Raw genomic sequence first — 12,077 nt, forward strand, 5'->3', positions numbered from 1 at the left:
AAATTGAGATTCCATTATAAAATTAATTGGTATTATGAGGAGTAGGCTAATTACTTATAATCACATTCAAGGTTTACTCTTTCTCCGATGTAAGATTAATATTTCTCTGACATACGATTGATACTCTCACCATGTGTCCTCTTACGTGGTGATTTAGTCTAGACCCCCTTAGAATATCATTGTATATACCTTTCAATGTCTGATTGATGCTCACTTTCTCAATGTCACTAGCATAAAAATTAAAATAAACCACAAACAAAAAATCCACTGCAGGTATATTGCATATTGCCTACACCTGCGCAATCGTTTGTTCAGTTTAACTAATGAAGGTCGAGTAGAACTCATATCATTTGCAAGTTGTTAGAAACTAATTCACATAAAAAGAGGAAATCTCACTGCATCCATATAGCAGTATTTTGGCTGTTGTGGGAGTTTGAAGACGTTGTAAAAGTGGTTAGGTCCCCCTAATCGCTTTGTGCAAAAGGGAGGGTAGGTTGCTTTAGTAGTTGGATGACTTGGTCCCAGTGTGCAGCTCTTAATTCTCGCCTAATGCTCTATTGCCCTTGCCATTGCACTTAAAAAAAGAAAAAAAAAATATTCTCAGCTTTAGAAAATCCTTGTAAGGTGTTTTGCTTTCACAATTAATTTCAATGTAAAATGGTGGTTAAGATCATTTTGAAGTTTGAAGACACATCAATGGTTTTATGTAATCGCATTCACTACCATAAAATACTATTTACCCGACCAAATATTGCCCGACGAACTATAGTTTGTCGGGTCAAGAGATTTTACCCAACGAAAATATACGTTTGTCAGGCAAAGCTGGTCAACATTTAGGGTTTTGTCAAAATTTTTGCACACTGTTCTAAAAATCCCCCGCCTGGCACCACCTAGGCTCTAAGTGGTTGGCCACCGTCCTAATTAATGCCTATGTGTTTGAAAATCAAGAAACAGCGCCTAGACCTTCTTAGGCGTCCGCTTAGCCCATCTAAACCCACCTAGGCACCCGCTAGGTCGAGACTCTCACTTAGGCATAGAATCGAGAACTTTCATTTTGCATTTAATATTTGTTCAATAAATTATAAGAGACTTGTTGAATACTGGGATGGACACTCATTATATTTGTTCATTGGTTTTGCATTTAATATTTGTTCATTTTGCATTTAATATTTGTTCATTGGTTTTGAGCGATGAAAATATTTCACACGGCAAGATATAATTTGTTAAGCAAAATTTTGGCACCAAGAAAAAAATTAGCACGTATTGTGTAAAGGTTTTCCTGATGAAAATTATGTTTGTCGATTTAATTAGTTTTTGGCTGACAATATATTTCGTCCGGTCATGTCTATACGCCATTGGGTAAAGGTCCACAGCGACCTGTCAAAAAATACCACTGGAAAACCTATTATTTGACGACTTGGGTCGTCGGGCAAAACCCTACTCCTTAAGGATCATGCTTTCTTCTTTCTCTCTTCTCCTTTTTTTTACTCTTCTTCCCGCTCGCTCGACGTTGTTCTCTTCTTCTTCAAAAAAAATCTTGCTCTCCCTTTCCCTCGCTCCCCCACTCACACCCATATCTTCCCCATCTTTTCCTCTCCCAATTGATTTAAGGTTAATGTTTTTTATTTGTTAAATATTTTTTTGTTTGTTTAATTGTTTGATTAATGAGTTTTGTTTGTTGTAAGTTTGTAATTGTATTGCAATAAAATTAAGGGAAGGGTATGTATTTGTCTCTTAATTTATGTTTTTTTAGTAAGTTTTAATTTATTTAATTGTGATACATATATGTATTTTGCAATTGTAGGTTGTGTGAAATTTTGAATTTATGTTAGTGAAACATACATAGCTTAGGTGAGTTTAAATGCGGTGTGAAATTGTTTAAAATTTCATAACCATTTATATGAAGTTAATTTTGTTGAATAACTTTGTATTATAAATTCGGAAAAACCTGTTTGAGAGTGTTGGATGTGCATGTAGAACAGTTTTCGACTGAAACAGTGAGCAAAAGAATTCAATGTTTAGATTGCGTTACCAGAGATAAACCCTAGACAGATGTATTTATACTGTGGGGAGAGAGACTTTTTAGGATAGAATTCTTGTTCTAAGCTGGGAGAATCTTAGAGGATATTTAGAAGTAGACATTGCATGACACATCCCGAACCAGATTGTCCACTAGGACTCCGAATCAAGTTGTGTTGGCCGACACCTGGAAGGTGACGAAGCCATAAAATGTAATGATGTGGAAAATGTGAATGAATTTAAACCTAAAAGTGCCTAAATACAAGAGTGCGCTGTGAGCGGGAATAAACCCATTTCACACGTGACATCAGAGCATAAGTAAAGTACAGTAGAGTGGATTGAGAATCATACCATCGAAGGTAATCTCCAATACCAAGATTTGCCACGAATTCTCGTCGATAAGAAAGCTCAACTATTAAAACCTGGAGGGACGAAAAACAAAGGTGAGAGGACCTAAAAATAAAGTTTAGACAAAAACCTTTTGAAAACGTTGTAACCCATCGCTGTAAAACCTATATAGTTTCTAGAAAATTATACTACATATAAGTATGAAATCAAGTACAAATCAATAGTAAATCCAAAAATATTCCAAATCACTAAAAATCAGTGGTAGCATAATAAATCAGGTGCTCGTTAATCTATGCTAATACATGAGTCGGAGTTGCCTAAGGCAACCTGTATGACTCATAGGCAACCTGTACGACAGTGTCGGAGTTGCCTATCGCAACCTGTACAACAATGTCAAAGTTGCCTACTATTGCAACCTGTATGACAGTGTTGGAGTTGCCTACTATTGTAACCTGTACGATAGTGTCGGAGTTGCTTATTATTGCAACCTGTACAACAATGTCGAAGTTGCCTAAAACATAAATATAGTCATGCCATAACTCAATCATTTCAAATAACACCATAAGCTCACCTGAACTTACCTGCACGTCCCGCATTCACCTTAGCACTTCCAAGCATTCACAACAATTATATGCAGGTAATATGCATATAAATATGCCATGATGCAATCTAAAACTCAACCATATCATAGTATTAAATATATATATATATATATATATATATATGACATGGCATAAAATGCATAAATCAATTTAAAAGCATTTGTGGAACTATCAATCATATATATACTATAAAAAGGAAAAGACCCACTCACTTGAGGTCCACACTACAACTTCCTAGCATGAACATCGAGGCGTCACGAACAATCGGCTCCTAGAACAATTATCAAATCACATCTCAGAATTCTTATTGATAAGACACGTACCTTACATAAAACACATCCCCAAGGACGTTCTAAAATGATTTGAAACCTATTGACCAAAAGTCAAAGGTCGACGGTAGGGTCCACAACCTTACGTAACTTGACCTAGAAGATCCGCACCTGAGATTTCTGATCCGTAACTTCCAAAGATCCACATTATGCTTCTAAAACATCATACTAAAGTTTCATTACTATCCAAAGGTTGGATCTCCGCCAATTGCAATTTCAAGTGGCAGTCAACATTTTATTTTACGAACTTACAAATCCAATTTAGGAAGATCCGTACGTCGGATCTTGATCCATAAGTGTCAAAGTTCCTCAAATATTATGAATGATAACCTACTAAAGTTTGGTGACGATCCAACGGTTGGATCGTCGATTCAATAATGACCAAATGGCGGACCTTAGCGAAATTGTACCAAACAATGAAATTTCGTTAATCGGGCTTCACATATAGAATTAGGGCATCCAAATTAGTCAATGATGGGTAGGTGGGGTCTCGACCCATACGCGCCACACCACACAGCGGTTGGTTGCCCTCGACTCGCCTGAAAAATCAATTATTTCTAAAAATTCTCAAATTTCATAGAAATAAAGATCTCAATGAGTAGAGCAAGTTTTATACATGTGGTCAAGTCCAATTTGGCCGGGAAAAGCCCCAATTTAGCTCGAACCCGTTAGAAACCCTAAGGTGGGTGTTCTTCGATTCTCCTTCCTCGGTGTTCCAACGCCCCAACCACTTGTTAGGTCTTGTTCCTGGGTCTAAGGACAGTTGATTAAGGGTGGTGGTGGGTGGTACAACTCGCCAGAATGGAGGAATTGCCGTCGAGCACCTCTGGTTCTCCAGTGAAGTTCCTCGCGAGTTAGGACCTAAAACCCTCAAATTAAGAGGAGATGGTAGATGGGAGGTGGTGGAGTAGGTTGCAGGTGATGGATGTGTTAATTTCAACTGAAAAATGGTGGAGAATGGCCGGAATTTTGGCCGGATCGAAATTGGGTTCATGGTATGCACGGGTTGAAAGGGAGATAACCATTTCTCTCTCCTCTTCTAATTGGTCCCTTAACCTTTTTATTGGATTGGTCACTAACTCATCTTCTTATTGGTTCCCTTACCTTTCCTTTGTGATTGGGAGGTGGGAATTCATTTAAATAAAGGATTAAGATAAAAAAATAAGGAAAAACAACTTCGAACGTCCATAACTATACCGTTATAATCTGAACTCGCAAACAACTTTCGCCTATGTGTTCATACCAACGAGTGCTACTCAAATACGCTGAAAGAATAAGCCATATGTTTTTCTAGATGGTGGTCAACGAAAGTCAAAGTTCTTGCCTCTAGGGCATTTTCGTCAATTCTCTCAATTAAAATAAATAAAAACATAAATTTAGGGATGTGTTGTCATATTGCACCCTCTTAGACCATCTCCAACAATGGCTTATAACCTAAAATTTCCCTTTTTTCCCCCCCCAAAACCCACTCCAACCCATGTGCTAAATAAAACCTAAAACCTAAAACTTAAAAGAAGGCCAAATACCAGCCCGTTTTTAGGCCAAAACTCATTATGGGCCCTACCTGTTGTGAGTGAAACACGGGCTGTGAAGCCCACTTTCCTTTCATCCACTCTCCCACGCGCCGCACGCTCCAATTTAGACTCCCACTCGACAGCCCCACGTGGGCTGTTCCCTACGCAATAATTGCAACAAAGTAGCCGTTGGGCTGCTTTACAAATTTAACGGTGACTGATTACTGGGCCGTTGGTTAATCCAACGGTCCAGGTTCAATTTTTTTTTTTTTTTTAGTTTTATATTTATGTATTTATTGAATCCAACGGCTTAGATCAAATATAATTAAATATAACGGTAAAAAAAAAGATCTAACGGTCCAAATTTAAATCCAACGGCTAGAATAATTTATAAAAATTATTTAACTTAAAATTCAACCAAAAACTCTATAAATACCTATGTATTTGTTCAAACATCCACACAAAACTCACTTTTCTCCTACAATTCTTCCAATTTTTCTTTATACCATTTATTCTCATTTCTAGAATTTTCAAGATGGCAAAAGAGCATGTTAGAGGTCGTAATTGGACCTTTGACGAAGATATTGCTTTATGTTTGGCATGGATTTCGATTAGCGAAGATGGTGCCGTCGACACCAATCAAAATAGAAAGGTTTTATGGGGTAAAATCGTTGCTAAGTTCCATGAAAACTCCAACGCCGGTCGAAGGGAAGTTGGTGGTGTTTATGATCCGTGGAAGATTATCAACAAAGCATGCACTTTGTGGAAAGGAAGCTTGGAGAGAGCCATGGTTGACATGCCTAGTGGAAGGGGCGCCTCAGAAATTGTGAGTTTATTTGTTGATATTTTAGTTGTCATGTACATAATAGTATTTTGCAACAAATTGTTTTTATGTATTTGTTGCATAGGGTGACAAAGCAATGGCAATTTACAAGACAAGAACTACACCAAAAAATCAAGCTTTTAAGTTGCATCATGCTTGGAACATCCTCAAGGATTGTCCAAGGTGGGGAACCGATGCGAACCAACAATGTGGAAGATTATTTCATAATGAAGCCCCACCCCCAAATGATGTCAATGAAGGTGTGAATTTTGCCGACAATGAAGGTGTCGAACAAATGACCCCAACTTCTTCTTTTGCAAGGCCCCCGGGTAGAGATAAGCAAAAGGAAGCAAAGAGAAAAGGGAAGTCCCAAGATCCGACACGTGCACAAATGCTTTTGGCCATGAAGGAAATCCAGTGCCGTCGGCAAGAAGAATCGGCCCAAATGCTTTTGGCCATGAAGGAAGAAGGGGATAGGGAGCAAGAAAGGTACGAAACTAATTTGATAATGGAGGACCTCGACAAATACACTCCAGAGAGGAAGAGATACTTACGTGGTAAGCAAAAGGAAATTTTACGAAGGAATGCCACAAGGAGTATATTTCAAGATGATGACTCATCTCAAGACTATCACCCAAGTCCATCACCAAGTCAAGATGGTGAATATCATTTTTAAGTTTATGTAGTCTATGAGTTTTCGATTGTATTAAGTTTATGTAGTTTATTAATTGTTTTTTTTATTTTTTAAGTTTATGTGGTTTATTAATTGTCTTTTTTATTTTTTAAGTTTATGTGGTTTATTAAATGTCGTTGGTATTAAGTTTATGTTGTTTATCTTGATTTTCATGTATTGATTTAGTGATTTTTCAAAATTTATCGGAATTTAAATATTTTTAGGTTAAAATGTTCATAAAATTAATTTAGGATAGTCTACATAAATTTTTTTTTTAAAAAGTTAATTTAAAAAAAAAAATAGCCTTAATTCATTCTTTGATAATCTAGGGCTAAAATTTTAAGCCAGAAGGGTTGGAGTAGAAAAGCTGTTTCTGGGCTAAAACCTAAATTTTCTGGGCTAAATATTTTTAGGTTTTAGGTCACCATTGGAGATGGTCTTAGGACTTAAGAGATATGATTGTGTCCACATCTGGATCAAATCACGTATCTTGCGGAACAAGCATGGTCATCTAGCAAAGTCACTAGGACGCCGCCTACTGCCTTATAATATAGTGATGGTGGCACCATTACTCCGTCTAATCCAGCTCTGCCTGAAGCCGGTGAGTCCATGACCGGACTTTTGAGGTAACTATATTCGGATCAGTGGTACTCTAACCCTAGAAAATCATGGTCCTACACCCTCCATTAGTTAAGTATAAGGCAAACATTGAGCAAAAGCTATGTTGTTTAGTGTACCCTTTATTTTGTCCTGTTACTTTATCTTCGAAGTTTTTTTTTTGGGAATTTTTTGTGTAGGAAATCTTGAATTATATGCAAACATGTTTGGTAGTTAGATTGCCCAAACTAGTTTCGTAGAATGCATGTCCCCTTATAAAGCATTGATTCCAAAACACTAAGTGTTTTTTTTATAATTCCACTAAGTGTTTGTTTTTTCAATTGAAAACTTAAATAACTTAAAAATGCAAGAATGATAAAGATAAATGATAGGTTGATTCAGAAATAATGAGAATGGAACTAGGGATACCGATTTCACCGTTACAAGCCAATTCCAAGAAAATTAGGTCAAAACGTATTCAACTCTCCAATCTGCAACTAGGGTTCGTTTTACTCATTTATGATCATCCATTTGATGTGTGGTTGTGATCAAGTACTCCTAATCTGCAACCTAGTTTTGATGTTCAACTTAGATTACCAAATAAGAATCCATTAAGAACTAGAAAACTTCCAAGAACCAAAGAAATCAAATGGCAGGATGTATGTATAGCAGTTTCTTCATTCATCCACATGTCTACCAAGATTAAGCATGATGTGTACTATAACCTTGATCAAATAATTTGTAACAAACCATAATGGTTATCAAATATTAAGATAACCAAACAAATTGAACTATAAAATCAGTGAATAAAACAAGAAAACAGATGGATGAATCGAACACTTTAACTTAATAACATGTAATAGTTTTGCAAGGCTACATCGAAATCCCCAACTATGAACTTAATTACACAACATGATTACAGAATATATAAATATCAAGAACAACATGAATGAAACTAAAGTTCATAGAAGAAACCCCCTTGAAGCAATTCTGATGTTGAAATCCTTCAAGAACAGCACGGGTGTGTGATTTCTTCGGTGGCAATGGATGGTGAAGGGAAATAGGGTTTTGTTTATGGTAGAAAGGCTAAAGAAAGAGAAGAGAGAGAGCTCTGGGAGACCCCCAAGGGGGGCTTGTGAAAAAGTGATATGAAACCCTAGTATTTATAGGCTAAATGGGGTTGCAGTTGATTGCAAGGTGATCCCAACCATTAAGCCAAAGTTTTGAATGTTTTTCCTTATTTGGCTCCTCCAAATCAGGCTAGATATTCCAATTCCTTTCCCATTCTGCTCCTGGTCTTCTAACAAGCCGGATTTGTCTTGGATTCTTTATTTGGGCTTCAAAACAGGCCACTAAACTTCTTTCCACGTTTGAATAAGGGTCAACCCCAAAAATGGCATGTTTTCACTTCTTTTGCCTTCAAAATTGATCCTAAAGTACATGTAACTGCACACTAACACAAAATAAGGTAAAATGCAACTAGTTTAACTCAAAAACATCACAAAAAGATTAGAAAATGATGGTATAAATGCATGAAATATATGAGTTATCACAGTGATGGAAGATAAATTTACATGATATTAGTCAATGTTGTGATACAAGACAAATCTGATTTTGCAATGCCTAATGCATTTGTTGGGGATTACAAAACACTTAAAGTTTATTCTAACTTAAGTACAATGCAAAAAGGCTAAGCCATAGGATTTAGAGCTTTAAAAAAGGCTCAGTCATAGCATTTAGAGTTTTGGCCATTACGGTGGTTTCCACTCCATGTTCTTTTGCATGCCAGACATTCGAGTAACTTTTCGTTACTACCTTCTTCGACATTATAGTGGTATCCTCACTATGTTCTTTCACATTATGGTGATTTCCTCTTCATGTACTCCCTAAACCTCCATAACTAAAGGTGACCCTCCTTCCCCTAGCTAGTTGTGTCAACCTAGGTACCATCATAATTCTAATTATGGACTCTGGCCACTATAGTCATGCCTTTGCTGCTGGTGTTTTTCATGACATACTTGGGGACCTTTGTGCAAAGTGGTGAAATGGTAGGGTTTGGGTAGTGGGAGAAGGGGGTATTGAAGAAAAGAAGAAGGGGAGAAGGGAGAAAGATGAAGAGGAAGGGACGAAGTAGAAAGAGGAAGACGAAGGTATTGAGGATAAAAAGGAAGAGGAAGGCACATACTTATAAATTGATGAATAGGGGTTTGCCCAACGAATCATTTTGTCATGTAAGTAATAGGTATGCGTCGAGCAAATCCTCTACTATTGCGCGCCATTTTTTTCCATCTTCTTGCGAAAAGTTTGTCCGACAAATATTACTTGAGTAAACCATAAATGTTGACCATCTTCGTCCTACCAACTGAAATATCCATTGGGTAAAGATATTTTACCCTATGAAAGTTGTTGTGTCGCGCAAATGTTCGTAGAGCAAGTCCTATTTTTTTAGTAGTGGCAACAAATGGAGCCTTGGAAAATTTGGTTAAATACAATACAACTCTATCTCACAATTCCATTTCACTAAATAATGTTACAAAAAGAATAATTTAGTGTGAACAAAATTGAATTCAATTCAGTGAGGAGGAGGTATATACTCATGCTCGATTGTTGGCGTTGTTCGAGTACCCGATGCGGTAGGAGCCCTTACATGTCCAACCATTGATACCTGTAAAGCTTCCTCTTCATAAGCCCTTCTCTCCATCTCCACCATCCTCGACTGCTTCTTCACCTTCACAAGCATTGCCACCAGAAGCAGCCCCAAAAGAAAAGCACCCAATGCAGATCCAACCGAGCTTCCAACCGCGACTTTCCACTGGCTCACTCTCTTCCTCAACTGCACCGGAATAGGTTTGTTGATGACCAACCCAAAATGTCCATGCCTTTTTGCAGCACAAATGTAAGGTTTAGTTTCCCTTGCCAATGTCACTTTCCCATCACCTTCAAAACTTGCACATAATGGCCTCGTACCCAATTCGTTGCTCATCCTTGTGATGTTTTTGAAGTCAATGCTGATGGGTTTTTCTCCGGCTTCAATGCCAAGCTCAAAAGGGTTGCTGAAGTTCACATCAGTACCGGCATTATATGCTAAGAGGCCTAAAATTGGAGAAACAAGCTGGTATCCAGATAGGTTATAGTTGGCATAATATATCAAAGACCAATTATATCCCAAGTTTTGTCTAACTACCATGACCCTCTCAGCACACGGATGCACAGATACACCAGTGCATAGACGAAATTCTTTTATCTGCGCGCCGTACCTTCGCAGACTTCCACATCTGAACCTTGCTGTATCAACAAATATGCCAGAGAAGTTTGCCGGTAAATTTACAGTGTGTAGTGTTCCTGTCTTGATGCGTGTGTCATACGCCTTGAAGGTGATGTCTCGAATGAGAAGGTCGAGAAGACGGGCTGATTGGATCTTCTGAGCTTCAGTTTTTGTTAACACTGCACATATGAATGAAAGAACAACCAATGTGAGATAGAAGAGAGAGCCCATATGTGAGAATAAATAAATAAATCTACAATGGTTTTGGTTGATTTTCTCGGAAACTTGTACCCTAAAAGAATATGGCCTTGGCTTATCAAATTCTATGAAAAACTAGATCTAAACAGGTACAGGGCTGCAAAGAGTTAGGCTTAAACTGTTTGAGGACTTTATAACTCAGAAAAAGCAATGGTGGATTAATTAAGGGTAAGCAAATAAAAAGGAAAAAGAAAGTTCTTACTTTGTTTCTCCCCTTATATAGGTCTTGGAGAGAATATATGTTAGGTGGTTTTGACATTTTCTGATCCTAAACAAAATCAAGTCTCTACAACACCAAAATATATATGCCTGCTTGTTTCATGAGAAAATGGAAAATTGGGTTTCTGAAAAAGAAAGTAAAATATTGGGTTGGAAAAGGAGAGTAGTCATATAGGACCATCATATGATAAGGTTTGAAGAAATGATGTTGGAGCCTTTGTGATGATGGCAAAAGGAAGTGGAAAAGGGAGGCTTAGCGTGCTTAGGGCAATGCAATGAGAGGGCATGGCTCTCTTTTGGGAGGGAATCGGAGATAATACTCCTAATTGTGTTTGATAACATGTTCCCCACTTTAACCACTTTAAGTGTAGGGCTCACGTTTATAGCAAGCATGTCATTTCATTTGATTCCTCTCTATATGGCCCACAATTCACATGGATGAAATAGTATACAAAAATGCAAACAACATGGTGGCAATGACCATTGTCTTCAATGTCTTGTGGGTGTTTTGGACAAAATATTGCGTTTTTGGTTATCTATTGAAGCTGTGTACGTGTCTATTTTAGTTGTCATTTACAATCTAATTTTAATTTATACGAACAATATTAGAAAAGAAGAGAGTGAAACGTACGACTTTGACTGCTTGAGTATATTCTTTTAACCAACCGAAACGCTTAGCATTTTAATTTAAGAGGGCGAACATAAAATACTCCTCTTATTTTTTATGATCACTTCCCAATTTGGGATTGACAGTCTAAGAGTGCATTATTATGTGTTTGTGAAGTGGTGTTAGATCACCATTGACTAAAAGTGCTGTTTGATCAATGAAAGGGATCATTTCCAGATCTCTTCCACTAAATCTTTCCCATTAGTCAATTTGGACTTTTGAAATTTGATACAACGGCTAAAGTTATTATAATTTTTAAAATGGGCTTTTGTTTTTAACCATTAGATTAAATTTCAAGGGTCCGAATTAGTTGATGGGAAGGATTTGGTGAAAGGGATTCGGAGAGGATCCCTTTCCTTTGATCACAAGGTCTTTTTTCATGCTTTTGATGCTATTTGCTGACAAGGCTGATGATGATGATCATATTGGTACTTTACCGGTAACATAAGTGTCTTCTAAATTAAATTTGTTATGGCTCTAAATGTTACAAATATTATTGGGACAAAAGCATTTTTCAAATTCATACAAGAGTGGAAATGTATGATATGAAAGATGATAACAACTTTTACTAGTAAGATGATATTTGCATTTTGTTTATGTATTACAAGCTATAAGCTAAGAGTGATTAAACCTAAAATGCAGTAAGTTGAAGAGAAATGATCCATCTACTAAGACAATCTACCAATTGCATTGCAAAACACTTCGTTTCAACCAAATAATACTGGAAACAAGTTGTCCACTCTCATTGTGGTCAGTCAAAATC

The 12,077-nt window shown here is 37.1% G+C and overlaps 1 protein-coding gene across 2 annotated transcripts; it reads right to left on the reverse strand.

Annotated features, from left to right (window-relative positions):
• Positions 1-9,414: 9,414 nt before the first annotated feature.
• On the reverse strand, positions 9,415-10,829 carry LOC103952869. 2 transcript variants are annotated; one of them, XM_048589931.1, is made up of 2 exons: positions 10,631-10,829; positions 9,415-10,349 (listed from the first exon to the last, which is right to left on the reverse strand). In XM_048589931.1, coding segments are annotated over exons 1-2 (873 nt in total). In that variant the 5' UTR covers positions 10,632-10,829; the 3' UTR covers positions 9,415-9,477. The 2 variants fall into 2 exon arrangements, with proteins under 2 accessions (XP_048445888.1, XP_018504349.2); XM_018648833.2 differs by lacking the exon at positions 10,631-10,829 and having other exon boundaries at positions 9,415-10,624.
• Between the last annotated feature and the right edge of the window lie 1,248 nt (positions 10,830-12,077).

The sequence above is a fragment of a genome, unplaced genomic scaffold, assembly GCF_019419815.1.
Source record: "Pyrus x bretschneideri cultivar Hongxiangsu unplaced genomic scaffold, Pyrus_bretschneideri_v1 Contig3, whole genome shotgun sequence".
Taxonomy (NCBI): domain Eukaryota; kingdom Viridiplantae; phylum Streptophyta; class Magnoliopsida; order Rosales; family Rosaceae; genus Pyrus; species Pyrus x bretschneideri.

What these genes read in the sequence shown, in the direction of transcription:
- LOC103952869 (XM_018648833.2), bottom strand. Translation starts at nt 10,401, where the DNA reads ATGGGCTCTCTCTTCTATCTCACATTGGTTGTTCTTTCATTCATATGT.